The sequence below is a fragment of the Phocoena phocoena genome, chromosome 15, assembly GCF_963924675.1.
Source record: "Phocoena phocoena chromosome 15, mPhoPho1.1, whole genome shotgun sequence".
Lineage (NCBI taxonomy): Eukaryota > Metazoa > Chordata > Mammalia > Artiodactyla > Phocoenidae > Phocoena > Phocoena phocoena.
In genome coordinates this window covers 7485535-7512605 of record NC_089233.1, presented here as the reverse complement: position 1 = coordinate 7512605, position 27071 = coordinate 7485535, and the positions used below count along the sequence as shown (strand labels likewise).

At 46.7% G+C, this 27071-nt stretch overlaps 1 protein-coding gene across 2 annotated transcripts in view; it reads right to left on the bottom strand.

The window, feature by feature from the left end:
* The window catches only part of COL26A1 (collagen type XXVI alpha 1 chain), a 173272-nt gene that overhangs the window by 90885 nt on the left and 55316 nt on the right, over positions 1-27071 (bottom strand). The window contains exon 3 of one of the 2 annotated variants that reach the window (XM_065893098.1): positions 6483-6580. In XM_065893098.1, coding sequence (XP_065749170.1) covers positions 6483-6580 — 98 coding nt within the window. Of the gene's footprint in view, positions 1-6482; positions 6587-27071 lie in introns of both variants that reach the window. The other variant, XM_065893097.1, reaches the window with a different exon arrangement.

The following is a 27071-nucleotide window of genomic DNA, read 5'->3' as shown; positions in this document are numbered from 1 at the left end:
AATGGCATATATAAAAAATCTGCTGCTAATCACATACTTAATAATTAATTGTGAAATACTGAGAACTTCTCCCCTATGATAAGGAACAAAGCAAGTATATCTGTTCTCACCACTTCTATTAAACATTTTACTAGAAGTTCTAGCCAGTCCAATAAGGCAAGAAAAAGAAATAAAAGGCAAAATATTTGAAAGGAAAAAGCAAAAATGTTTTTATTCACAGAAGACATGATAGTTTATTTAGAAAATCCAAACAAATCAATAAATAAGCTGCTAGAACTAATAAATGGATTTAGCATGGTTTTCAGACACAAGGTCAATATTCAAAAATCAAATATATTTCTATATAATAACAGCAAAATTATTATAATATGAAAACTTTTAAAGCAATCCCATTTTTTAGAAGCACTAAAAATATGAAATACTTAGAAATACATTTAATAAAAGATAAGCAAGCCCTCCACTGTGAAAACTACAAAGTATTGCTGAGAAAAATTAAAGCCTTATATGAATGGAGAACTATACCATGATCATGAATCAGAAGATTCACTATTAAGACCTCCATTCTCCCCAAATTGGTCTGCAAATTCATCACAGTCCTAACCCCAATTCCAATAGACTTTTTTTTTTTGTAGACATTGATAAAAGGATTGTAAAATTGTTATGGAAATGCAAAAGAACTAGAGTGGTCAAAACAGTCTTAAAAAAGAAGAAAGTACAATTACATACCATTCCATTCTTACTGGAACAGCTAAATTTAAAAAGACTAATAACATCAAATCTTAGCAAGAATGTGGAACAATTGGAACACTGTGCTTGTGAGAGTATAGAACGTTAACATCTCTTTGGAAAATAATTTGGCTGCTTCTTATTAAAATTAAACAACTCAGTTAAAAACGGGCAAAATCTTGAAAAGACACTTCACAAAAGAATATATACAAATGGCTAGTAAGCACATCAGTTAGGCATACAAAAAGATGCTCAATGGGCTTCCCTGGTGGCGCAGTGGTTGAAAGTCCGCCTGCTGATGCAGGGAACACGGGTTCGTGCCCCGGTCTGGGAAGATCCCACATGCCGCAGAGCGGCTGGGCCCGTGAGCCATGGCCACTGAGCTCTGCAACGGGAGAGGCCACAACAGTGAGAGGCCCGCGTACGGCAAAAAAAAAAAAAAAAAAAAAAAAAAGCTCAACATCATAAGTCAACAGGGAAGAGCAAATTAAAATCACAATGAGAGAGCACTCCATACCCACTAGAATGGCTAAAATTAAAGGCTGACAACACCAAATGTTGACAAAGATATGGAGCAATTAGAACATACTTTGCTAATAGGAGTGTAACATGGTAAAACCACTTTAGAAAATAGTTTAGCTCTTTCTTACAAAGTTAAACATACACCACAACCGAGCAATTCCACTCCTAGGGATTTGCCCAAGGGAAGTAAAAACGTACATATTGATAGAAAGACATATACAAGAATGTTCACAGAAGCTTAAAGGCTAAAACTAGAAATATCTCAAACATCTATCCACAGGAGAATGGGTGAATAAAATTGTGGTTATTTATACAATGGAACAATACTTAGTAACAAAAATAAACTACTGATACACATGTAACAACATGAATAAATCTCAAAAACATTATGCTAAGTGAAAGAAACTATACACAAAAGAGTATATACTGTATGGTTCCATTTACATGAGGTTCAAGAATAGGTAAAACTGATCTATGATGATAGAAATCAGAACAGAGGTTGCTAAGCGGGGGGAACTTTCTGGGAGGTGATGGAAACAGTATGCATTTATCAAAACTTATTAAATTGTACACTTAGAATTGGTGTACTCTGTATATATAAATTTTACCTCAGTTAAAAAAAAAAGATGTTTACAGCAATTTTTAAAATGGAAACAACTTAAATATCTTCTAGTGGGGGATAGTTAATAAAGTGTATACCCAAACTCCACACCACTGAAAATGATACGAGAGAAAGCACCTTATTGACAAGGAGAGATGTTCATGACAATTTATGTGTAAAAGAAAGTTATCAAACAGCATGTAGAGTACAACAGACATGTAAGCACAGAAAAAGGTCTGGAGGCTTTTCACCAAAGTAAGACTGGAGGTTACCTTAAGAGGTATAATTCTGGATGTTTTCACTTTTTCTACACGGAACACATACTTGCTTTTGTAATAAGAAAAAAAATACTTCTAGATAGATGTTATAGATACAGTTAATTCTCCTTATTCATGGTAGTTACATTTCCTAAAGTCCCCAGAACTCTGAATTAGTGAATACTGAACCATCACTCATGGGAGAAATACAGGATTTGGTTCCTGTGAGCATCTGGTCACAACATTTTCATCAGCTAATCAATTCATAACCTTGTTTTATGTGGGCTTTTATCGAAAGACATCTTATTGAATATATAGTGTAGATTCACTAACATTGAACTCACAGCCAACAGCACTATAACTCATGCCGAACAAAGCTTACTTATCGCATGTATTTTCTGAGGAAGGCACATCATAGTCTTTTTGCACTTAAGAACACTCGACAGCACTACGCTTGGGGACATTTTAGACAAGGGAATTGTCACAAAAAAGGGGGGCACAAAAATGCGAAAAACACGGCACTAAACAGACCATGAAAAGGACACTTGTTTGCATGAGAACTGGAACGAGGAAGCAGAGGGTCACCTTGCTCAACCTCAGATGGTAACACACGTGTTAGGTGACTCAAATTTTCTGTCACTCTGCACATAGCTGTGAATGACCACAAAAGTGGTCACTGATTTGGGGGGGCGGGTAACAAATAAATTTTAGCAAGTAGGCCAAATTCACAAATATAGAATCGTCAAATAGTTAGGATCAACCGTATATAGACTTATCTATGGAGGAAAGTATCCCCAAGCTTCGGGCCAGCACTCCTGGGGTGTCCAGGGAGGAACGGGAGGGGGAGACCCAGCAGGGGGGAAGCAGGCCCAGAGACAGGCCACCTGGGAGGCAGGAGCCACCTACCTCCAGGCAGTCCCAGCCCCAAGTCATAAGACCAGAGACCTGACAACTTGGAAGGAAAGCCAGACACAGCAGAGAAAGATGCATCTCCTGGGGAATCTCATCTGAACCAAAGCAAAACCACAGAGGAGGGCACCTCTGACCTGCTGGCTTTCCAGAGAGGCTGGACTGGGAACCGAGTGGGAGTTCATGGTCCAGACCCCTCCACAACCATCTCAGGAATGTGTCTGAAGTCACGGACACTGCCTTGATTTTGTCTTCTGTCATTACTGTTTCATGCTTGGGAATGCAAAGTCTTTACCAGGGCTTACAGGAGCCAGTCCCGACCTCAGCCCAGGGCCTCACGCTCCCAGGAATTCCTCAGCCCCGCAGGGTTCCCAGGACCCTCATGCTCAGAGCTGGGAAGGGGCTGCTCAACCCTGATACTCCCTGAAAGAGGCAAGTCTCATCCCATGCCCTAAGATGAACACGCATTCCTCATCGAAGTGGGCGAATCTGGAAGGTTCCTCCACCAGGGAGGGGCTGGCAGAGACTCTGAGGCTGACAGTGTCTGGAGTGGTGCCGACACCCCTTAATAATTAGCTCAGGACTCCGAGACGTTTCTGGTGAGTGCATTGATAATCCATATCCCTGTGGCCTACCAGGTCAGAGCTTTCTTCTGGAGGAGAGGTGCCAAGCTCTCAAGGGCGGGCAACTTTGGGGGCATTTGACCAGCTCACAGTTACATCTCCTCTCCCAGGAAGGATGGGCCCCCAGCCCTGCTTGAACCTACTCCTGTCCTGATGGGCAGAACCTCCCTGAGAACAAGGATTGCCCCCCACACATGCCAGGTCTGCTGCCCGCCAAATGCTGTGCTTCGTCCATTCGGTCTGCAAGAATTACCCAAAACATGGACGTGGGCAAAAAAGGTGAGGTCCTAACCTTTTAGCGTCACACTACAGCATTCTCTAAGGAGCCCACCCAAGGGCCATGGGACTTCCTGGGGGAAGTTCACCTTGTTTACTTGCCATTCACTGTGTATTACAGCCAAGGTTCTGCAAAGCTGGATGTTAACTTGTACAAAACTGGGGATATGTAAACGATTTCTGCTCAGTAGAAAGGATAACCCCAAAGGTTTTGTTTTTATTGTCCTGTAGGATCTAACGTAGTGATTTTATTTCAGGTTCTTATTTCATATATATTTAAAATATACCATAGTTCCTATATTTTCATATGTGTGAAATATATGCATATATATGTGTATATTCATATATATGTGTATACACACACACACACACACACACACACACACACACACACACACATCAGTAAAGGATTAACCTAACCCAAAGAGAGGTCTGGCCTTTGCACTTGGCTCCTGGGAGGTATCTCTAAGCTCTTGAAATGTCCTATCTGATAAGAGGGTCTGGGAGCCTTGGGCCAGAGAGTCTATGCCAACGTTGTGATTTCTGGGGGCATCCCTTGTGCCAGCTCAACCACCAGAGGGGCTAGAAACAGTTCAGCCATGCAGGAAGCCACCACGTATACACGACTGAGTCCCACTAAGAGCTCTGGTTCAGGGCAGCAACCTAAGCATGGTCTTGGGGACCCCAATCTGCATATTTATCAGTTTCTCTAATCTCTTTTGAATCAGCTTTGCCATGTTGCTGGTTCCACAATCCATGCGTTCAATACAACGCACGCTCACAAGCCACTTGTGTGAGAATTATGACTTACACATTTTGAGACTTACTACACTTCATCTCGTGGTTCATTCATTCCTCTAATGAAGAGAATATGAAGAGAGATGAAAAACATATATGCTCCAGCACTGCAGTGTTTCCAAGAGAGGAAGGAAGGGGCCCCATTCGGGTGTGGCTTAGTTACCCCTTGAGTTGGCCGAGGCGATGACGAGGTGGTGGGCGGCGGGGGGGGGCGCCCTCAGAGGCTCCGGAGCTGAAAGAAGGACCCAGGAGCCTTCCTAAGGCTTAGGGAGGGCTTCTAAAGTTGAAGTCTTGATGGCAAGCCAGTACTTCATCGGGTGGAGCCAATGGTATTTATTTTATTGGTCACTGAAAAGCGCTGAGTCAGTTACTTAAGGGTAAATCAGTCACTGCCCTTGAAAGCCCTGTCTCCACAGCCCCTCGCAGAATCCAGAGGACAGGTCTGCTCTACTCTGTTGGAGGGACCAGAGGTCTCTCCCACAACCATGGTCCAAAGCTGGTTCTGAGGGCCTCCGACCTCAACAAGGGACCCAGTGTGAGCCGTGGTCATTCAACACATAAAGCACAAAGTCCTGCCACCCACGCCTTCACCTGGGGGAGCCAGGCCTCCCCTCACACCTGGGGTCCCTTCTGTTTCTCCCCAAAGAAAGGCCCAGGCAGTCCTGCGCCCCCCAAGTATGGGCCAGCCCCTGAGGCTGTCCACCTCCCTTCCCAGAATCAGGCTCACAGACCAGTAAAGGAGGTACCACTGGACGCTTCCATGTCCCAACCCCTTCCTTCAGCTCAGCTTTGGGCCACAGGCTCACTGAAGCATCATCACCATTATTATTACTGCCCTTGCTGCTCTTCGGCTATTATTTGTAATCCAAAGACTTTTAGGCAGTGTACAATAAAAGCATACACATATAGAGTACGTATATTTTAAATAGACATATAACTAAAATCAGTAAGTTAGGTAATAAAAAAAGATGAGAGAGGATCATTTTGTCAGAAAGTTGAGGTTGAGGAGAACTACTGTTTCCAAATTCAAAACTGACCCCTGAGCCTTGGGACTGCCCAGCTCTCCTGGAAAACCAGGTGGGCTGCAAACCTGTTTGTCAGGCAGGACCCACTGTCCCTGGATGTGGGTGCGGCAGGGATGGGCTCTGTTGCTGTCTCTGAATCCCACCTGAGCGCTGCTCTCTACGCCCATCAAGTTCCAGAGCCAGACTGAGCCTGGCTCCTGGGCTCAGAAGGAAGGCTCTGGCTCTGGGTCCCGACCTCCCCTCCTCCCTCTGGGCACCTGCCCAGCAACAGGGCCAGGGCAGCAGGGTGAGGCCTTCCTGCTGCTGCCGCCCACCAGGTCCATCTGCCTTATTCTACAACCAGCGTGGCTTCAAGGCTCCTGGGTCCTCATCTGCATTTGCTCAGAGCCCAGATATCCAGCTCTGCCTGCCCCGGCTCTGGGGTAAGTCAGAGCCAGAGCAGAAGACATAGGCTGTACACTGACTCTCCTCCTCAGGCCAGGGCTCACGATTCTCCTTCATGCCTGGCCCAAGCAGTGCACACGGGACCCCACCTCTGTGCCCACAGGCAGGGTGCCAGGCTCTCCCCAGTTTGGCCAGTCCCGAGCATTTGGTTCAGGGATGCTTAGGAAAAAGAAGGAAGGAATGTGGAAGAAAGGAGAGCTACTTGCAGAAGGAGGGCAGGGGAGGGAGGAGCATCTGTAGACTCTGAAGCTCGGCCCGGCCAGCACCCCCTCCTCTTGCCCCCTGCCCCCGGCAGACTCACCCTCGTCACAGTTGCTCCCGGTAAAGCCAGGGCAGCACCTCCACTCCAGCGCCGTCACTGTGCGGTAGGACACTCTGTACGTGGGTCTGATCAGAGTCCTGTAACTAACACAAGGGCAGAGTCAGGACAGTGTGAGCACCTACCTGCCCACTCCAGATCCCACTCCTGCTGAAACCACCCAGCCTAGGGCTCTGGGAGCCCCCCAGGCAGTAGAGCCCATCATCCTAGCTCTGTGCCCACAGGCTATGTGGCCCTGGGTGAGTGACCACCCCTGTCTGTGTCGGGTGCATTGTAAAGTCCCTTCCAGCTCTGCCTTCCCACAAATCTCCAAGGGTGGCCCCCTAGTGTGGGGAAATGACTGCTACGGACTGAATTGTGTCTCCCAGAAATCATATGTTGAAGCCCTAACCCCCACAATGTGACTGTACTTAAGCATAGGCTCTGAAGAGGTAATTAGGTTAAATGAGGTCAGAGGGGTGGGGCCCTAATCCAATAAGATTGGTGGCCTTTTAAGAAGAGGAGGACAGACAGAGATCTCTCTCTGTGCACATGCACACACTGAACAAAGGCCATGTGAGGACACAGAGAGGTGGCTGGCTGAGAAAATTAATTTCTGTGTTGCAGCCATCTGGTCCATGATATTTTGTTAAGGCAGCCCAAGATAATGAATAAGGAAAAGAAAAATATCATTAGAACCTGTACAACTTCCAACCACCCACAAGTCACTTAACTCCAACTTTTTCCCAATCATTATTTCTTTTGGTTGATTCATCCAATGAATATATATATGTATTTTTTTTGGCCGCACCCCATGGCATGTGGGATTTTAGTTCCCCAACCAGGGACTGAACCCCTGCCCCCTGCGGTAGAAGCATGGAGTCTTAACCACTGGACTGCCAGGGAAGTCCCCAGTGAATATTTATTGAGCATCAACTACAGGCAATACTGTGGTCACAGATTAATAAAACGGAGTCCCATCCTTGAGAAAATCCCAGCCTGACAGATGAGAGAGAGAGACACTCCAGTGAAAACTTGCAATTCAGTAGTGGGGCCCTTGCAGCAACCAAACGCTCCTGCAAAGTGCAGTGGGATTCCATGGTAAATTTTCACACAATTTTGAAATTTTTCTTGAAAATAAGTTTGATACTATTTTGTGAAACTCCAAGAATAGTGAATATAAAATATATGACCAAACCACACTGAGATATCACCTCACGCCTGTTAGAATGGCTATTATCAAAAAGACAAGGAATAAGTGTCGGTGAGGATATGGAGAAAAGGGAAGCTTCATGCACTGTTGATGGGAATGTAAATTGGAAACTGTGGAAAACAGTACGGTAGTTGCTAAAAAAAAGTCAGAAATAGAACTACCATAACCTCCACTTCTGGGTGTTTATCCAAAGGAAATGAAAACACTAACTCAAAAAGATATCTGAACCCCCATGTGCACTGCAGCATTATTTGCAATAGCCAAGATATGGAAGCAACCAAAGTACCCATCAACGGGTGAGTGGATAAAGAAAATGTGGCACACGTACACACACACACACACACACACACACACACGCACACACACACACACACGAATATTATTCAGCATAAAAAAGAATGAAATCTTGCCATTTTCGACAACATGGAAAGACCTTGGACAAATACTGTATGATCTCCCTTATAGGTGGAATCTAAAAACAAAAAAATAAAAACAAACCAAGCTCATAGATACAGAGAACAGACTGGTGGTTGCCAGAAACTGGGGGACGGTGGATAGGGAGCAGTACAAAATGGGTGAAGGTGGTCAAAAGGCACAAACTTCCGGTTATAATAAGTCATGGGATGTAATGTACAGCATGGCAACTATAGTTAATAATACTGTTTCGCATATTTCAAAATCGCTCAGAGTAGATCTTAAAAGTTCTCATTACAAGAAAAAAAATGTTTGTAACTACTTGTGGTGACAGATGTTAACTAGACCTATTTGTGGTGATCATTTCACAACATACACAAATATCGAATCACTAGGTTGCACACATGAAACTAATTCAATGTTATCTATCGCTTACACCTCAATGAACACACACACACACACAAACACAAAAACATATGACTGGTTTTCACGAGGGGCAAAGATTCGGCTTTATTATTCGATTTACACGCATCATTATAACTTGGCTGGTTGATAAAGTCTGCACAACTTCCTCTTGAAAGCAAAACTGCATGACTTCACAGAATTTGCATCTGCTGACACCAGGCACCTTAATCGTGAATGGGAAAATTATGAATTAATTGGTGGCAGCAGGCGTGACGTTTTGAGATGCACTGTTGACAGGAAAATACATAAGTCAGGTTTTGAATTTCAGAAATACAGCACTAAATCTGAAGAATCCTGCTACACTAATTTTTCTTTCAAAAAAAAAAATCCTCTCACTCATGTTTCGTAAACATTCCGGCAAACCAGCTTCCCTCTGGAGCTCTAAGTGGGAAGCGGGGTGGGGGCAGGGGCTGGCAGTGCGCAGCCAGGGGCTGGAACTTTCGAGTGAGGAGCCAGAAGTCTGCACGGAGAAGTGCCCAAGAGCAAATGCAGGCCTTTGGTCTCTCAGATCCACGGCAGGAAGTAGCTGGCATAGGCCACTGGGGAGGGGGTGGGGGGGTGGCAGAAGACCAGTCATTGTCACCACTCCTTATAGAAGGAGCCTGGTGGGACATAAGTGGGTAGGCGAGCCTGGGTCCAAGGAGTCCCAATAGACTGTATGACAAACACACACACGATTTCTCATTCACATATACACTCACATGCTCACACACACGCTCACACACACGCTCACACACACACACACACACGCACACACACACGCTCACACCCTCTTCCTGCTGCAAACTTCCCAGCCAGGAACTGGCCCAGCTGGGAAAGGGAAGACGCTTTAATTTCAATTTAAAAAGTCAGTTTTAAAATTAATTCTTGAAAGAAGATTGTTGCTCTGGCTGAGAGGGACCAGAAGAGCTATGGAATCCCTCCCATAACCACTGCACCATGGACGAGATGGAGCCCCGGGCTGTGGGGTCACAAGCTGAGAGTTTAGGGCCCTGCCCCTGATTCACCATGTGAATTACACACGTTCCGTAACCTCCCTGAGCCCGTTTCCGGGTCTGCACGCCGAGGACCGGGATGCTGGGTATGAGGCTCCTTGGGAGAGCACGTGTGAGAGCAGAAAGGGACGTGTAGCTGCTGGGTTTGCAAAACACAGATCTGACCCCTTTCTTCCTGGCCAGCACCTTTCGCCTGTCCCCACTGTGGTCAGGAGAGAGTCTGAGCTGTTTAGCCACGGGGCCCAGCCCTTCTCCAGCCGCCACAGCTGCCCTCAGGCCTCCTGTGCCATAGGCTGCCCCTCGGCCTGCAGCCCGTGAGCCCTCCAAAGGCGCCAGGCACTCCTCACTTCGTGCCCTGAGTGATGATGGTGATAAAACAATAATAGCTATAGTGACAGCTTTGCGTACTTACCACGTATCAGGCACCGTGCTGAGTGCTTTACACTTGCTGACTCATAACAACACTGACAGGTGGATGCTATTACTACTCCTAATTTACAGATGAGGAAACTGAGGCGCCGAGAGCTTCAGTAACTTTATCAAGGTCACCCTGCTAGAAGGTGGTGGAACTTGGTTCCAAACCCAGGCAGAATTAGCAGAACCTAGTAATACTAATTTGTGTTCGTTCAGAACAGGGGAACATGGTTCCTCCCTGCATCTGCACAAGGTACTGATCTCAGGCCCCTGAACCAGAGGGAGAGCTCATGCCCCAGAGAAGGTCTCTTTCTGCCCCCTCCTTCTGAGGGCCACGGGCTGGCCTGTCCCACTGCGGGACCAGAAGCATCATGGAGGCCTGCAAAGTCCAGGAGCAGAGAGAGCCAGTAGGTGGCGCTGCTTCCCCAGCCCAGCAGGCCAGAGCTCAGACCCTCAGATCTCACCTGAATGCCCAGGGCAGGTGCAAGTGTTCATGGGCTGTCCCCATCTTTTCACCCTCCATGAAGAACTCCCAGCCCTTCCCCTGGGCTCCAGTCTGCAAACCCACTGATCTTTCCAAAATGCAGATCCGCTTTTGTGACTGCCCTCTCTCAAAACCTTCCATGGCTCCCATAGACTTAAGACCACACTCTTTAGGTCAGCAAATAAGGCCCTGCCTACCTTTCTCCCCTCCACTCCTCCCACCACAGCACAAACAAGCAGCTCTTCCTGCCTCTGGGCCTTTGCACATACATGCAGGCTCCTCTGCCTACTCACCCCTCCTTCTTTACTCTGATGAGAAAAATCCCCAAGGGCCTCCAGGGTGTGACTCCACATCCCCTTCTCTGTGAAGCACCCCCAGCCCCAGCCGGAGCTGACCGGCTCCCTCCTCAGTAACCCCAACACCCTGTACACAGCTTGGTTTTACGTGTGGGGTGCCTGCCATGAGCCGGGCACTGGGAATACAAGAACGAAGGAGGCAGCACGAGCTCCACTCTGCCAGAGCTGGTGGCTCTAATCCTGTATCACACACATAAGTATGTGGCCATGCGTGGTGGTCAGCGCCAGGGAGGAAAGCGCTGAGTTCACTCCTCACTTTGGAATGGATTTGTTTTCTCTTTTTCGATTAAAATATAATTTACATGCAGTAAAACACAGATGGTCCCCAACTTATGATGGTTTGACTTACAATTTTTTGGATTTCACGATGGTGCGAAAGTGATACGCATTCAGTAGAGACCACACTTGGAATTTTGAATTTTGATCTTTTCCCCAGGCTAGCCATATGGGGTACGGTACTCTCTGGTGATGATGGGAAGCTTCCAGTCAGCCCTGCGATCACAAGGGTAAACAACCAATACTCAACTGGTACTGTGTTGCCAGCATTGTTTTCGATACTGTGTTTCGCGTTTTCCCATCCCATCGTGTCTACAAAATGCCCATCTGTGTCTCCTGCTTCTGGTGAGAAGAAGAGGAGGACAATACTTTTGAGATGAAACTCAAGATAACTGCCCAGCATGAAGGCGGTAAGCCAGTAACAGCCATCGCAGGTGAGTTAGGACTTTGGCAATCGACGATCTTGACCATCTTAAAGGATAAGAAGCAAATGAGTGATGCAGTGAAATCATCAGCATTGGTTAAATTCACTGTCATCATGAAGAAAAAGGCTGGGCTGATGGATGACATGGAAAAAAAAAAAAAAACTTGTCTGGGAATTTCCTGGTGGTCCAGGGATCAGGACTCCGCGCTTTCACTGCTGAGGGCGCAGGTTCAGTCCCTTGTGGGGGGACTGAGATCCCGCAAGCCGCACCGCGCAGCCAAATAAATAAATAAATAAGAAACAAAGAAAAAGAAAAAAAAAAAACTTGTCACGTGGATGGAAGACCAGGTACAGAAGTTCATACCACTTAGCCTACTGACCATCCAGGCTAAGGCAAGAAGTCTTTCCATACACTAAAAAAGTGTGTCAATGATTCCACAAATAATGCAAATGTTTATACCAAGTTATGGCCGGTTCCAATGCTTCAAAAGCCAGCATAATTTTCATAATGTGAGAGTCAGCGGTGAGGCGGCAAGTGCCAATCCTGAAGGTGCCAAAGTCTTTAAGGAAGAGATGCAGAGGATAATTGTGGATAAGGAATATTCGCCAGAACAAATACTGAATGTCGAGGAAATGAGCTTGTTCTGGAAGTGTATGCCAGAGCATACATACATTCATCAAGAGTCCAAGACAATGCCAGGATTCAAGGCATTCGAACACCGCGTAAGGCTGCTTTGGGGCAGAAATGTTGCAGGGTTCGAATGAAAGTTTTTCCTAATCTACCACTCGGAGAGCCCTAGAGCATTCAAATATGTGAGCAAGCATTCATTTCCCGTTTGTTATCACCATCACAAGGAAGCCTGGATGACATAAGCATTGTTTGAAGCCTGGCTTTTGAAGTGTTTTATCCCTCAGACAAGAGAATATTGAAGACAAAACAACATCCCATTTCAAGAGTCTGCTGATCTTAGACAACACTCCAGGGCATCCACAGCATACCAGCGACATGCATCCTGATGTCAAGGTTGTGTAGTTGCCACCGAAAACAACTGCACTCATTCAACCCATGGACCAGGGCGCCACAGCTCCGTTCAAAGCACGCTCTTTACACCAGCTGTCTGTTCAGGCTGTTGAAGAGATGGGATCTGGCCGAACACTCTGAGAGTTTTGGAAAGCTTTTAACATTCTAAATGCTACCCAGACCATCGCTGCCTCGTGGGAAGGAGTCACATGGCAACGCACGAACAGCATTTAGAAGAAAGTTTTAAAGACATGCGTGAACACGTTCAAAGGCTTTAACTAAGACTCTGCTGTGGATGAAACAGTCCCAAGATATTAGTGCTTGGGAAACAGCTAGAATTGGACATTGACGAAGAGGATGTTCATGAGATTGTTGGTATTGAAGCTGAAGAACTTTCCACTGAGGAGCTGATCGAACTGGAGGAAGAAAGAAGGAAGGAAAGAGGAAGAAGTTATGGCTGAGGCACCAGGAAACTTCACAGTAAAGAGACTGGCAGAGACGTTTGCTGCTATCAGAAGCGGTGTAAGGATGTTAGAAGAAATGGACGTCAATTATGAGACATTAGCAAGAGCTGACAGGCAGATATAGGATGTTCTTCCTTGCTCTAGAGAAATATAAAATGGAAAGAAGAAACAAACCGGACAGTCCAAACTTGATATCTCCCCAAAGAATACTATGCCTGCTAAACCATCAACAAGTGCAGATGCCCCAGTGCCTTCTCCCAGCTATTCTCCAGCCTTATCAGAAGAGGGAGAAATTGACGACCTTGTCGCCGTAGCATCCCCATCATCCAGCAATTAATCTTAGTTCAATGCTTCAAACATTCTTCAGGCCCAACGTGCCTTCAGCTGTGTACGATAACCGTGGGTACCCTTCCATTCTGTTCTTCACTTTTAGTACGGTATTCAATAAATTACATGAGATGGCCAACACTTTACTATTAAACAGGGTTTGTATTAGATGAGTTTGCCCAACTGTAGGCTAATGGAAGTGTTCTCAGCATGTTTAAGGCAGGCTAGGCTAAGCTACAATGTTCAGTAGGTGTATTTAATGCATTTTCGACTTGCAATGGGTTTATCGCGAAGGTAACCCCATCGTTAAGTCGGGGAAGATCTGTAGATAAATCTAGTGTTTAGCTCAATGAACACTTACCTATTCAATATGTTTACACCAACATTCCCATTGCTCCAAAGTCCTTTTGTGCCCCTTCCAAATTGATTACCCAGCCCCCAGACAAAACCATTCTTCTGACTTCTCTCGCCAGATAGTAGTTTTACCTGTTCTAGAATTTTAGATAAATGGAATCTTACAGCATGCACTCATTTGTGTCTGCCTTCTTTCACTCACCCATCATGTCTGTGAGGTTCATCTATGCTGTTAAGTGTAGCACTCCTTTGTTTCTTTTTATTGCTAAATAATATTCCATTATGCAAATATACCACAATGTGTCTATTCTGTTCATGGACATTGGGATTATTTCCAGTTTTGAGCTTTGATGAATAAAGACGCTATGAGTGTTTTCGTACAAGTCTTCGTGGACACTTTTTCACTTCTCTAGGGTATATACCTAGAAATAAAATTGATGGGCCATAGGATGGTTATATGTTTAACTTTAGTAGATACTACAAACACTTGTCCCAAACCTATCTGGATGAACCAAGTTCACAGGCCCAGCAGCAGTGTATGAGTTCCAGTTGCTCTATAACCTCGTCAACATTTGATATTGTCAATCATTTTCGTTTTAGTCATTCTAGGGTGTATGCAGTACTCTTTCATTATGGTTTTAACTTGCAATTCTTATTGACTAAAGTTGAACCCCTTTTCATGCTTGCCAGTTAGATATCTCCTTTTGTGAAGTGCCTGTTCAAGTCTTTTGCCCACTTTTAAATTGGGTTTTGAGTCTTTCTTATTGATTTGTAAGATATGTGAGAGACCTTTGTCAGATATATGTATTGTGAATGTTTTCTCCCAATATGTGTCTTGCCTTTTCATTTTCTTAAAGGTGTATTTTTTTATTAACTTGGAAGTCTTTTTGATACCAGTTTCTATTTATTTATGTATGTATATATTTATTTATTTTCACCAAGTCTTAGTTGCGGCAGGCGGGCTTCTTAGTTGTGTCATGCAAACTCTTAGTTGCAGCATGCATGTGGGATCTAGTTCCCTGACCAGGGATGAACCCGGGTCCCCTCCATTGGGAGTGTGGAGTCTTATCCACTGCGCCACCAGGGAAGTCCCTTAAAGGTGTATTTTTAATGATCAGGTTGTAAATTTTGATCAAGTTCAATTTATCATTTTTAAAATTTTACTATCTGCTGGGTAGGAGTCAAGGTTCATTGTTTTCCATTTGGATATCCACTTGCTACAGCACAATTTATTGAAAAGACCTTCTTTTGGCCTCAATTTTCCCACTAAAATTAACTTATTTAGTGCCTTGTTGAAAATCAAATGATTGTTTAAATATGAGTCTATTTCTTGACTCTCTGTTCTGTTCCATTGATCTGTTTGTCCATCCTGGCACCAAAACCCCACTGTCTTAATTAATATAGCTTAATAGTAAGTCTTGAAATACAGTAATGTAAGTCCTCCAATCTTGTTCTCCTTTAAGGTTGTCTTGGACACCTAGGTCCTTTGCATTCCCATTGACTTTTTTAATTGGCTTATCAATTTCTGCAAAAAAAAACCCACTATAATTTTGATAAGGTTATATGGAATCTATAGATCAATTTGTAGAGAACTGACATCTTAATAATCTGAGTCTCCTTATCCATACATATGGCATAACTTTCCATCTATTTAAGCCTTCTTTAATTTTTCTCAGCAGTGTGCCATCTTTTGTTAAATTTACCCCTAGGTATTTGTATTAGTCTGCTCAGGCTGCCATATCAAAATATCGTAGACTGGATCGTTTAAAACATCCTCACCAACACTTGATCCCAATACATCTCTGCCCATCTGTGAGCCGTAGAGCAAGTCCTGCCTCTCTGAACCCCCTGTGAAGTCTGGGCTGAGATGCAAAAACATACAGATCCCTTGCTACCCTGAAATTCTCCAGATCCAATGTGGAGTCTCCCATCTGGTGTCTCACTAGCCCTGGTTGTTTTTTTTTTTCCAAGACAGACCAATTCTAGGGACTTCTGATCTCTGTGTATTTGTTCCCTCTGTAGGGCAGATCCTGGGACTTCCCTCACTGTCACTCGGCAAATTCAGGGACATATGTTCTCCAGGGGGTTGTTATTCACTCAACAAATATCCATGGAAACCTTGACCCTACCCCTCTCTGGCGCCTCACATCGATGAGTCCAGGGAGATCACTCACCAAGTAGATCCTACCTGCCCACTGCTCTTCCCCACCCCGCCCTAGTCCAGCCTCCCTCATCACCCTCCCAGACAGCAGCAATGGCCCCTGACTGGTGCCCAAGCTTCCAGCCTATACACAGAAGCTGGCTCCAGTGATGTTTTCAAAGCACAAATCTCCTCCATGCACCCTTCCTGGCTTCTCTTCAATCTTAGGACAAAAACCAAATCCTTAGTATGACCGCGTAGACTTCTAACCACTGCCCACCCTGGCTGCCCTGCTGCTTGCCGCCCCCTCTCCAAGCTACTCAGAACTCCAGCAGCAATCGGCTTTTGAGTTTCTGAACCCCCAGAGCTCCTTCCTATATCAGGGCTTGTCATCCACTGTTCCCTCTGCCCAAGATGCCCACTAACTCCAATGCAGCCTCCAGTGTCACCTCCTCTGAGAAGCCCTCCTTGATCAGCCCACCCATCAGTTCCACCCACCCCACTGCAGGCTGAGTCCCTTCGATTTACACTGTCATAGAACCCTGACTTCTAAACACTTATCACCCTTACAAGTATATAAGGGTGATCGCACCTGTGCGATCATTTGTCTGATGTCTGTCTCCTCCACTAACCCCAGGCCTAGTTCAGGGTTTGGCACATCATACATGCTCAATAAAGACTGGTGGAATGAATAAAACAATCGCTGAATAATTTGTACCAGATGGAGTCCCAGGCCAGGAACTGTAATGATAACCAAGATGGGGTGGCTCCCTGGAGGAGCTCAGGATGACATCCATGGAAACTGACGGATGCAGGGAGAGGGAGCAGGGCATGGCCACTTCCATCCACCAGGAGGAGCTGGCAAAGACTTCCCACATGAGGCGACACTTGAGGGAGCCCTGCTGAGCTAAAAAGGTGAGGAGGCAACCAGCACCAGGAGAGCCAGGAAATTTGGGTGAAGTTTGGTGCATTTGGGGGGCAGAGTGCTTGGACAGGAAGACAGGGCATTCGGGGTGGCTGTGAAAGCCTGTATTGCAGGCAAGGAGTCTGGACTGCGTCCGTGCAGACTAGCCATGCTCTCCAGGCATCCAGGGATGCTCCTGATCAGTAACATATTTCTGAGCCTGCAAGAGCTTCTATTAATTTATACATGTATATATACGTGTATTATTCACCATCTTTGCATGTATAAAAAATCAGTAGAGGGCTTCCCTGGGCGCAGTTGTTGAGAGTCCGCCTGCCGATGCAGGGGACGCGGGTTCGTGCCCCGGTCTGGGAAGATCCCACATGCCGCGGAGCGGCTGGGCCCGTGAGCCATGGCCACTGAGCCTGTGCATCCGGAGCCTGTGGTCCTCAACCGGAGAGGCCACAACAGTGAGAGGCCCGCGTACCGCAAAAAAAAAAAAATCAGTAGAGCTTAATTTCTCTCTTATTTTGTAGATTAAAAAATAAACAGAAGACTTGATATAGTTTTTCCACCCCTCGACAGACAGCCTTGTGTACCTACGGGGAGACCACCCTTTTCCTGGCCGTGGGGAAGCCACCCAGGCACTGTGGCTCAGAAGAACATCGTGATCAGATCTGCTTTCAAGAAAGACCCCACCTGTGTTGGCATGGCAGCCGGACTGGACAGGAGAGATGGGAGGTGAGGAAGTGAGTCAGGAGGCTGCTGGCCAAGAAAGAGGGGCCAGCAGGGATGAATGGCCGCACTTGATGGAGGGGAAACTGAGGCCAAAGAGGGGGTCAGATTCCAGGTGATAAAGCAGCAGAGGTTTGACTGAACCAGACCTCCTGATGGGAGCCCCATGTTCTCTCCTGCTCAACAACACATCGAAGCTGCCCCCTGACCCCTCCCAGGAGTCAGAGGAGGTCCTTGCCCTCTGCAGCATCCCCGGGACCCTCCCAGTGAGCACAGCGGTCATGAGGTGCTCTGAGAGTCCTGGCCGCAGTCCTCCAGCCACTCAGTGACTGTCCTAGATAGGGTGCAGATGAGTCCTATGTGTCCCCAAAGGTGGCCTGGGGTGCACAAGGTCATGTGAGAGGGAATATGAAGAAAGAGCTCCAGGAGGGGTGAGGCGCTCGTCACTGGAGGTGTGTACGCCCAGGCCATGGCTCTCTGGCCTTCAAAGGCCATGTCCCCACAGCATCATGAGGTCCTTCAGTGGGTGCCAGGACAGGGCCATCGTCCGGGCATTGCCTGCTGGGAACGACGCTGCCAGGGCAGAGACCTCATCGGGTGGAGGCGGGGGGCCGCCCTCCCTCACTGGGCACCGCAGCTTGCAGGCCCCGGCTCCTGCCCCAGCCCCACTTCCTCAGCAGGGACCACCACGAGGAGGACCAGACTGGGAGGTACCGAGACAGACTGGAGACTCAACAGGAAACGGGAGTGGGGGTTTCAGAAAGGGAGGCAGGAGATTATTAATCTCTTGATTAATAGCAGCGGGCCGGCGGGGAGGGGGATGGGCAGTCCCACCGCAGTTCTGCGGCAGCCGGCAGGGTCCCCCAGGCTCTGGTCTCCCCACAGTCCAAGCTAGTCGTTCCCAAGTGCGGACGGAAGGGACAGAGGCCCAGAGGGCAGTATCCCCCGCCCAGACTGCCACTCCCACTCAAGCCCCAAACCACGGTCCAGTCGGGGGGGAGGTGGACACATCGTGGGCTTCTCGAACCACACAGGCTGGCTGAGGAGGGGCAGGAAAGCAGGCCACGTTTTAAGAAAGCACTAAGTCCAGGACTTCATGTGGCCTTGAGGGCCGCAGGCAACCCAACCAGAGGGGGGAGGCGGCCTGGCAGGGGGCCGTCTGGCGGAGGCAGATGAAGTTCCGGCAAACCCCTCGACTCAGCACATCTGGAAAAGGTTGGCTCTAATGCCATCAAAGAGCTCGGAGGGGCCAGGGAGAGAGCTGAGGGCAGGAGAGCCAGGCCGAGGAAAACTTAACCCCCGAGGGCCTGGGGCTCCTCCTTCTAAATCTGTCTGGCCCTGGGGCCCACCCCTTCCAGCAGCTGACCGGGGGCTCAGGAGGGCAGGAGGGCAGCGACGAAAACGTGTGACATCCCGCTGCAGTGAACCAGGCACAGCCAGGGCTGTGATTTCCACCCCAGAGCAAGATGGGGGCGTTTATCCCCATTTCCCCGAAAGGGAAACTGAGGCACGGGGGGGCAGCACCCCTAGTCCTCTCCACTGGTTCTGAAGGCCCCTCACAGGGAAGTGTCCCGGTCCAGCCCCTCACTACAAGCCAGGAGGAGAAGACAGCAGGGTAGAGACTCCCACCCCCCCTCCCCCACTCCGGCCAGGGCCCCCTCCCTGGCTGTTCCCTCTCCCCGACCTGCACCCCTTCCCCTAGTGAAATCCCTTCATCCCCCAGACAGGGAAACCCCAGAACCAGGTCTTATAGCAGGGACACCCTCCTCCCCCGCATAGCTGTGAGTCTTTGATTGACATGTCCCTCCCTCCACTCGCCCCCCCCCCAACTCTGAGAGGGAGGGGCCATGATCTTTTTGCACACTAGTGCCTGGCGCTTAAGTGCTCATTCAGTACCAAACAAACAGCTAAACAGACCAAACGCGTGACCTGAGAAACCCGAGTCAGGGCCGCAGGTCCTGAGACCAGACCCGGCCCGGCGGGACCCCGCTCCACACCAGCTTGGACTGACTGGGCGCCGGGCACCATCCTCCGGGGCCCATGTTTGTGTGTGAACATTAGTTTTGGGTGTCACCCTCACCTACACACACACACACACACACACACACACACACTACAAAAACCCAATATAAGAAAATCATGGGGCTTCCCTGGTGGCGCAGGGGTTGAGAGTCCGCCTGCCGATGCAGGGGACATGGGTTTGTGCCCCGGTCCGGGAGGATCCCACGTGCCGCGGAGCGGCTGGGCCCGTGAGCCATGGCCGCTGAGCCTGCGCGTCCGGAGCATGTGCTCCACAACGGGAGAGGCCACAGCAGTGAGAAGCCCACATACGGCAAAAAAAAAAAAAAAAAAAAAAAAAAGAAAATCATGGGATGGGAAAATCCAAACGGGACACAGTTGTGTTACAATTTCCCATTTAACAAGAGGATGGGTCCGTTTCCTTAATGAACGCTTGTTACGCAGCTTAATGTGCCCAGGCTCTGGGATGAGGACACTGTGGTCCTGCCTTCGAGGTGTTCGTGGGTGGGTGAAAAGAGTCAGCCCTGATGTCAGACCGCCTGGGTGTCACATGGTTGGACCCGCATGGGTGATGGGTGCCCCCAACCCCGGTGTTCTCTCCTAGTGCTGCCCTGACAAGGCCCTCCCCCTCCCTTCCGGGTCCACCCCCCACTCCTCTCACACCCCCCACCTCCCCCCACCCCCTCACCCCCCACCTCCCCCCACCGCCATCCGTCCCCATGCCCGGGCAGCTTTGCTCCTACAGCCATCCTCTGCCCACCTTCACCAGCCACCTCCCCTCTCTCCCAGGTCATTGCTGGCAGTTACAAACATGCTCCTGTATCTCCTATCTTAAAAACAAACAAAAAAACACCTCCCTGGACCTCTTACTCCCCTCCAGCTACCAAGCCCTATTTAAAAAAAAAATTTTATTGGAGTATAGTTGCTTTACAATGTTGTTAGTTTCTACTCTATAGCAAAGTGAATCAGCAATACGTATACATATATCCCCTCTTTCCCATTTCTTCTTTTTTTAATATTTATTTATTTGGCTGCGTTGCGTCTTAGTTGTGGCACGCAGGATCTTCGTTGCCGCGTGTGGGCTCTTCCTTGCGGCATGCAGGATCTTTTTTTTTTTTAGTTGCAGCATGAGGAATCTTTAGTTGTGGCATGTGGGGTCTTCAGTTGCGGCATATGGGTTCCAGTTCCCTGACCAGGGATCGAACCCAGGGCCCCTGCATTGGGAGTGAAGAGTCCTAGCCACTGGACCACCAGGGCAGTCCCCCAAGCCCCATTTCTCGCTTCCTTCACAGCAAAACTTCTTGAAAGAGTTTTCTATCCTTCGGATCTTCATTTCCTCACCTCTCATTTTTCTCCTCCACCCACGTCATCTCAGCCTCCATCCTCACCACTCCCCAAAACTGCAGTTGCCAGGTCCCCAGTGACTCCACATTGCCAAATCCAATGGTCACTCCTCAGCCCTCATCCCGTCGGCCACCCAGAAGCATTGAAAGACTCACACTCTCCCTCCCAAAAGTTTCATCCCAGAACACTGGGTTTTCTTGATGCTCCTTCTGGCCTGGCTGCTTCTTCTCATCTCCTTAGCCCTATCTCAGAGGCTGGGGTACCCAGACTGTTCCGGGGTCAGCACCTCTTCTCTATCTATTCATCCCCAAGTTCACCTCCAGTCCCATAGCTTTAAATACCATCAAAACGCTTATGATTCTCAACCATCAAGTTTCCCCAATTCTACCATGCACATACTGTTACACTTTAACATCTCTGACATTGGGATTCATGTAACAGTTGATGGTGCACTATAGCTTAATTAGCAACATTCTTAATGACCATAAGGTAATGCACTTCTTCCAAACCAATGGCATCTGAGAATCCATGAGATTCAATATGGCCCCAGGGTCTTCCTGGACCTCCAAACTTTTAAAATCAACCTCTTGCTTGATACCCCTCTCCCCGTGGATGCCCCAAAGGCATCTCATACTTCACTTGGCCAAAGCAGAGCTGTTGTTTTCCACCTCCTAGGGGTGACCTCCTGTCAGTGTCCCCAGCTCAATGAATGGCATGCCCAGCCAACCAGCCACTCACACCAAAAGTTTAGGGTTATCCCAAATTGCTCCCACCCATAAGTAATCACACACTCCTGTCATCTCAGTTTCCAGAACACCTCCTGAATCCACTCACTTCTCTCCACTTCCCCAGCTATCACCCGCCATCATCTTGAGCCTGCGTCCGTTTTTCCCTCGGCAGCCAGTGATCTTTTCAAAAGCTAAATCAGCCGATCTCAGGAACCTCCAAAAAGTAGAGAAAAAATAAACCCAAAGCAAGCAGAAGGAAAGACACAGTATACATAAGAGCAGGAATCAACGAAATTGAAAAGAGAAAAACAATAGAGAAAAATCAACGAAACCAAAAGCTGGTTCTCTGAAAAGATTTTTTAAAAAATGATAAACCTCTAGCAAGACTGACAAAGAAAAAAAGGAGAGAAGACACAAATTATCAATATCAGGAATGACACTGGGAAGATCATGGTACACATAAATTTAACAACTCAGAGGAAAGGGACCAATTCATCAAAAAACACAAATTACCCCAGCTCACTCAATATGAAATAGATCATTTGAATAGCCCTATAACTATTAAGGAAATTGAATTTGTAGCTGAAAAACTCTCCCTAAAGAAATCTCCAGACCCAGATGTTCACTGGAGAATTCTACCAAATGTTTAAGAAGAATTAATACCAATTCTATATAATCTCTTCCAGAATATAAAAGAGGAGGGAGCACTTCCTAACTTATTTTATGAGACCTTGATACCAACATCAGACAAAGACAGTACAAAACCAGAAAACTACAGACCAATATCCATCATGAATATAGACACACAAATCCTTAACAAAATATTAGCAAACAGAATTCAGTATTACATTAAAAAAATTATATACCATGGCCAAGTGGAGTTTATTCCAGGGATGCAATGTTGGCTCAATATTGCAAAGTTAGTCAATGTAGTCACCATATTCACAAGCTAAAGAAATCACATGACCATGTTCATCAATGCAAAAAAAAATTTTTGGACCAAATTCAGTGCCCATGATAAAAACTCCAAGAAAAATAATAATAGAATTTCCTCAACTTGATACAGAACATGTACAAAAACTTTACAGTTAACATTATAGTTGATGGTGGAATGCTTTCCCTCTATAACTGGGAACAAAGCATTCTCTCCACTCATTTATAAGTTCTGGAAGTTCTAGTCAGTGAAAGGTTGAGAAAAGGAAATAACAGACATACAGGTTGGAAACGAGGAATCAAGACTGTCTCTATTTACAGATGACTTGATTGTCTTTGCAGAAAATCTCAAGGAATATACCCCAAAACTCCCAGAACTAATACATGGATTCAGCAAGGTCATAGGATCCAAGATAAACATACAAAAATCAACTGTGTTTCTACATACTAGCAATTTTACCATTTTTACAATTTTACCAACTGTACCAAAAGAACCTATTTACAATCACTCCAGAAGAAAAAAAAAAAAGAATAGAACTTGTATGCCAAAAACTATAAGAAATCCAAGAAATCAATGAAGAAAGATGAAAGAAATAAAAAAAATCTAAATAAATGAAAAAAGATCTAAATAAATGAAATCCATAGTTCTGGATTGGAAGAGTCAATGTAATAAAGATATCAATTTTCCCCAAGTGGATATACAGGTTTAATGCAATTCCTGTTAAAATCTCATGAAGATTTTTGGTAGATATAGACAAAATTAGTCTACAGTTCATATGAAAAGACATAGGAGCTATAGTAGCTAAAACAATTTCAAAAGAGATGAATAAAGTGGGAAAAATCAATCTACCCGATTCCAAGACTTGCATAGCTACAGCAATCGAGACCGTGTGATACTGGCAGAACTACAGACACACGTATCAATGGAACAGAAAAGAGAACTTAGAAAGAGACCAACACAATTGTGCCCAAATGATTTTTGACAAACATGCAAAAGCAATTCAATGAAGGAAGGATGTTTTCAACAAATGATACTGGTGTAGCTGGGATATCCATAGACCAATAAAATGAACCTCTCCCTAAATCACACACCTCATGCAAAAACCAACCCAATATGGATCACGGACTTATGTGTCAAATATAAAACTTAAAACTTTTAGAAAAAAAAAATAGGAGAAAATGGTCTTAGATTTGACACCGAAAGCATGATCCATAAAATGAAAACCTGATCCACTGGACTTTGTTGAAATTAAAAACTTTGACTCTGCAAAAGAGTGTTAAGAAGATGAAAAGGCAAGCCACAGAGTGGGAGAAAATATTTGCAAACCACGTATCTGACAATGGGCTAGTATCTAGAATATATAAAGACATCTCAAACCTCCACAGTAAAAAAAAAAAAAAAAAAAATCCAATTAGAAAATGGGCAAGAGACATGAAGAGACATTTCACAAAAGAAGATATCTGGATGACAAATAAGCATATGAAAAGATGTTCAACATTATTAGCCCCTAGGGAAATGCAAATTAAAACCACAATTAAACAGACTACACAGAATGGCTAAAATAACATATTGTGACAACACCAAATGCTGGCAGGGATGCATGAAACTGGATCACTCAGACTTCGCTGGTGGGAATGTAAAATGGTACGGCAGTTTCTTTAAAAATTAAACATGCAAGTACCATATGACCCAACAATTACACTACTAGGCATTTACCCAAAGAAATAAAAACTGATGTTCACACAAAAACTTGAATGTTCATGAATGTTTATAGCAGCTTTGTTCAATATAGCCCCAAACTGGAAACGACCCGGCTGTTTTTAAATGTCTTTTAACAGACACATGGTTAAACTAACTGTGGCACATCCATACTACAGAATACTACTCAGCTATAAAAAGGAAAGAATTCTTGACACACCCAATGGCCTGGATGAATCTCCAGAGAATTATGAATAAAAAGACCCATTCCTGAAAAGTTACATACTGTATGATTCCATTCTTGAAATGACAAAATTATAGAAATGGAGAACAGATTAGTGGTAATGGTGGTTTCCAGGGGCTGGAGGGAAGGGAGAATGGGGAGTTATTGTTTAATGGGTATAGAGTTTCAGTTTTACAAGATGCAAAGAATTATGGAGCTGGATGGTGGTGATGGCTGCACGGCAGTATAGACATACTTAATACTGCTAACTGCACACTTAAAAACGATTACGATGGCGCGACTTCCCTGGCGGTCCCGTGGTTAAGACTCAACGCTTCCACTGCAGGGGGCGTGGGTTCAATCCCTGATTGGGGAACTAAGTTCCCGCATGCCATGTGGCGTGGCCAAAAGAAAGAAAAAATGGTTAAGATGGCAAATTTTGATTTATGTGTATTTTAACACGATTAAGTTATGTCTTACAACCGCTTATGAATTTACAATGATCTTGAAATAAAAAGTTTAATTTTTTTAAATCAAGACATTTATCATCAGTACTCAAAACCTTCAATGACGTCCCGGTACTCTTACAAAATTCCAAACTTAAGCTTGTTGAGATCAGTCTCTGCCTCTGTATCCTCCTCACCTGCTCTGCTTCTGGACATGGACCTTTCTCTCTGTTCCTTCATCTGGGACCTCACTGCCTCAGGGCCTTTGCACCAACTATCGCCACCCCACCTTCACACGGAGGCTCTTTCTCACCATTCATGACTCAGCATCAACATCATCTCTTCAAAGAATCTCTCTCCCACGTCCTCTAAAGTAGCCCGGATTTATTCTCAGTCATTACCCTATTTTAATTTCCTGAACTCATTAGGAGGGAATATTTTTTTCCTGTTTTCATATTTACGTGAATAGAAACTCCATCAGAGAGAGGATTTGGTCTTATTCTCCATCATATGTCCCCCCGGGCACAAAGTAGGCCCTTAATAAATATTTGTTGAGACGCTTGAGTGGATGAACAAACACAAAGAGGCCTACGTGGAGCTCCTGGGGGAGTGGGTGGGGGCACAGGGAGGGATTGGGGACACATGCCAGTCCTCTAGTGCATTCCAAATCGGCTTCAGTGTGCCCAGATTCTGTTACACTCATGTTTTCATAACCACACCCTCCCTTCCCCCACCTGCACAGTTTTGTCATAAAAATGTCATCGGGGTGTAATGAGATAATGTGCTGACTTCATAGCCCTCAGCAAAGAGAGGCGCCACCAAGGATTATGGTCCCGCTGATCCCCAAATCTAATTCTGCAGAATTGCAGAAACCCCTTCTCCCTGTGGTGGCCCCAGCCCAGAATTCACACTGAGCAGAATGGGCAGCAGGAAGGCGCTGGTGCAGGTGCTCCAACCACTCGGCAGCAACCCAGCTCTGTGTCCCCTCATGAGTCTCTTGATATTTATACATCTTCTCTGGGAGTCGTAGCCAACATATCAAGAGCATATCACCAGCAAGACACTGGCCGACACATGCCATCGCCCCAGCACTGAATCCCCCCAATAACTTCATACAACGCATCATTTTTACAAACGAAACAAGTGAGACCCCGATCCCCACCCCTTCTCTTCCTACCCTCAGCTCCATCCCACACTTGGTGTGTGGACCCAGCCCGCACGTCCCAGCTCCATCCATGTGCCTCACTCCCACAAATAGCCACCCCTCACCCTCCTCTTAAGGCTTGCGGTGCACCCACCACAGGCACCGTCCCCAAGATTCAAGGAAGAGGCCAGGGCAGGCCTGGAAGCCACTCAGGGCTGTTTAGCCAGGTATCCAGAGAATGGTCTAGAAGTGGGGCATAGGCTCCAGATGGACACATCCCCCTGGCCTCATGGACTCCTTGCCCCATGAGGATGGGCATGGCTGAAGGAAGGCCAGAGCGGCCTCCCTAAAGGGTCCCCTCTGCCTGTGTAGAAGGGCCCTAGGACCCAGGCACTCGGTTCTGCGGGGGAGGGGAGGGGGTGCAGGTAGGCCCCCATCATGCCTGAGTCCAGCTCCATCTCCTACAGCTCTGCAGATGGTAGAGCGGGGCCAGCCTGCTCCTCCGAGAAAACCCAGAGCTCTGAGCCAGCAGGGCACTCCTCAGGCACAAATGTGACGGGTAGAGAGGGCTTCTCATCCAGCTCACACTCCTTTCTTCCTCCTCCCTCCTGCTTTGGGCTCTCGCTGCCCAAGGTGCTCCCATCAAAGGAGAAAGCAGTCCCTCAGCCAGTTGTCTTGGCAGGAGGGGTGGGGAGATAATTCTATTTAACTGAAGGCTCCTGGACCAGATGCTGCAGAATCGAAGGGAAGGACCAGCTAAGCCCCAACCCCTCAGCTGAGTGCATTAGGCCTGTGGTCCCCCTACCCCTGCTTCATGTGCCCCCCCCATCTGTCATCACCCAGCCCCATGCAGGGGTCTGGAGCCCCTGAGCCCCTCCCATCGTGGTCACCAGCTGCTCTGTTTCTTTGCTGCGAGGCCCTGCCTCAGCTCGGATGTCACCTCGTCCCAGGAGCCTTCCCAAGCCCCCTGTCAGGTTGAAGTGCCTGGCTTACCTTGGACCCCAGCCACCATTCAAACCATCCTTCCTCGCTCCTGGACAGTCATCTCTTTGAAGAGAGACAGATAGTCA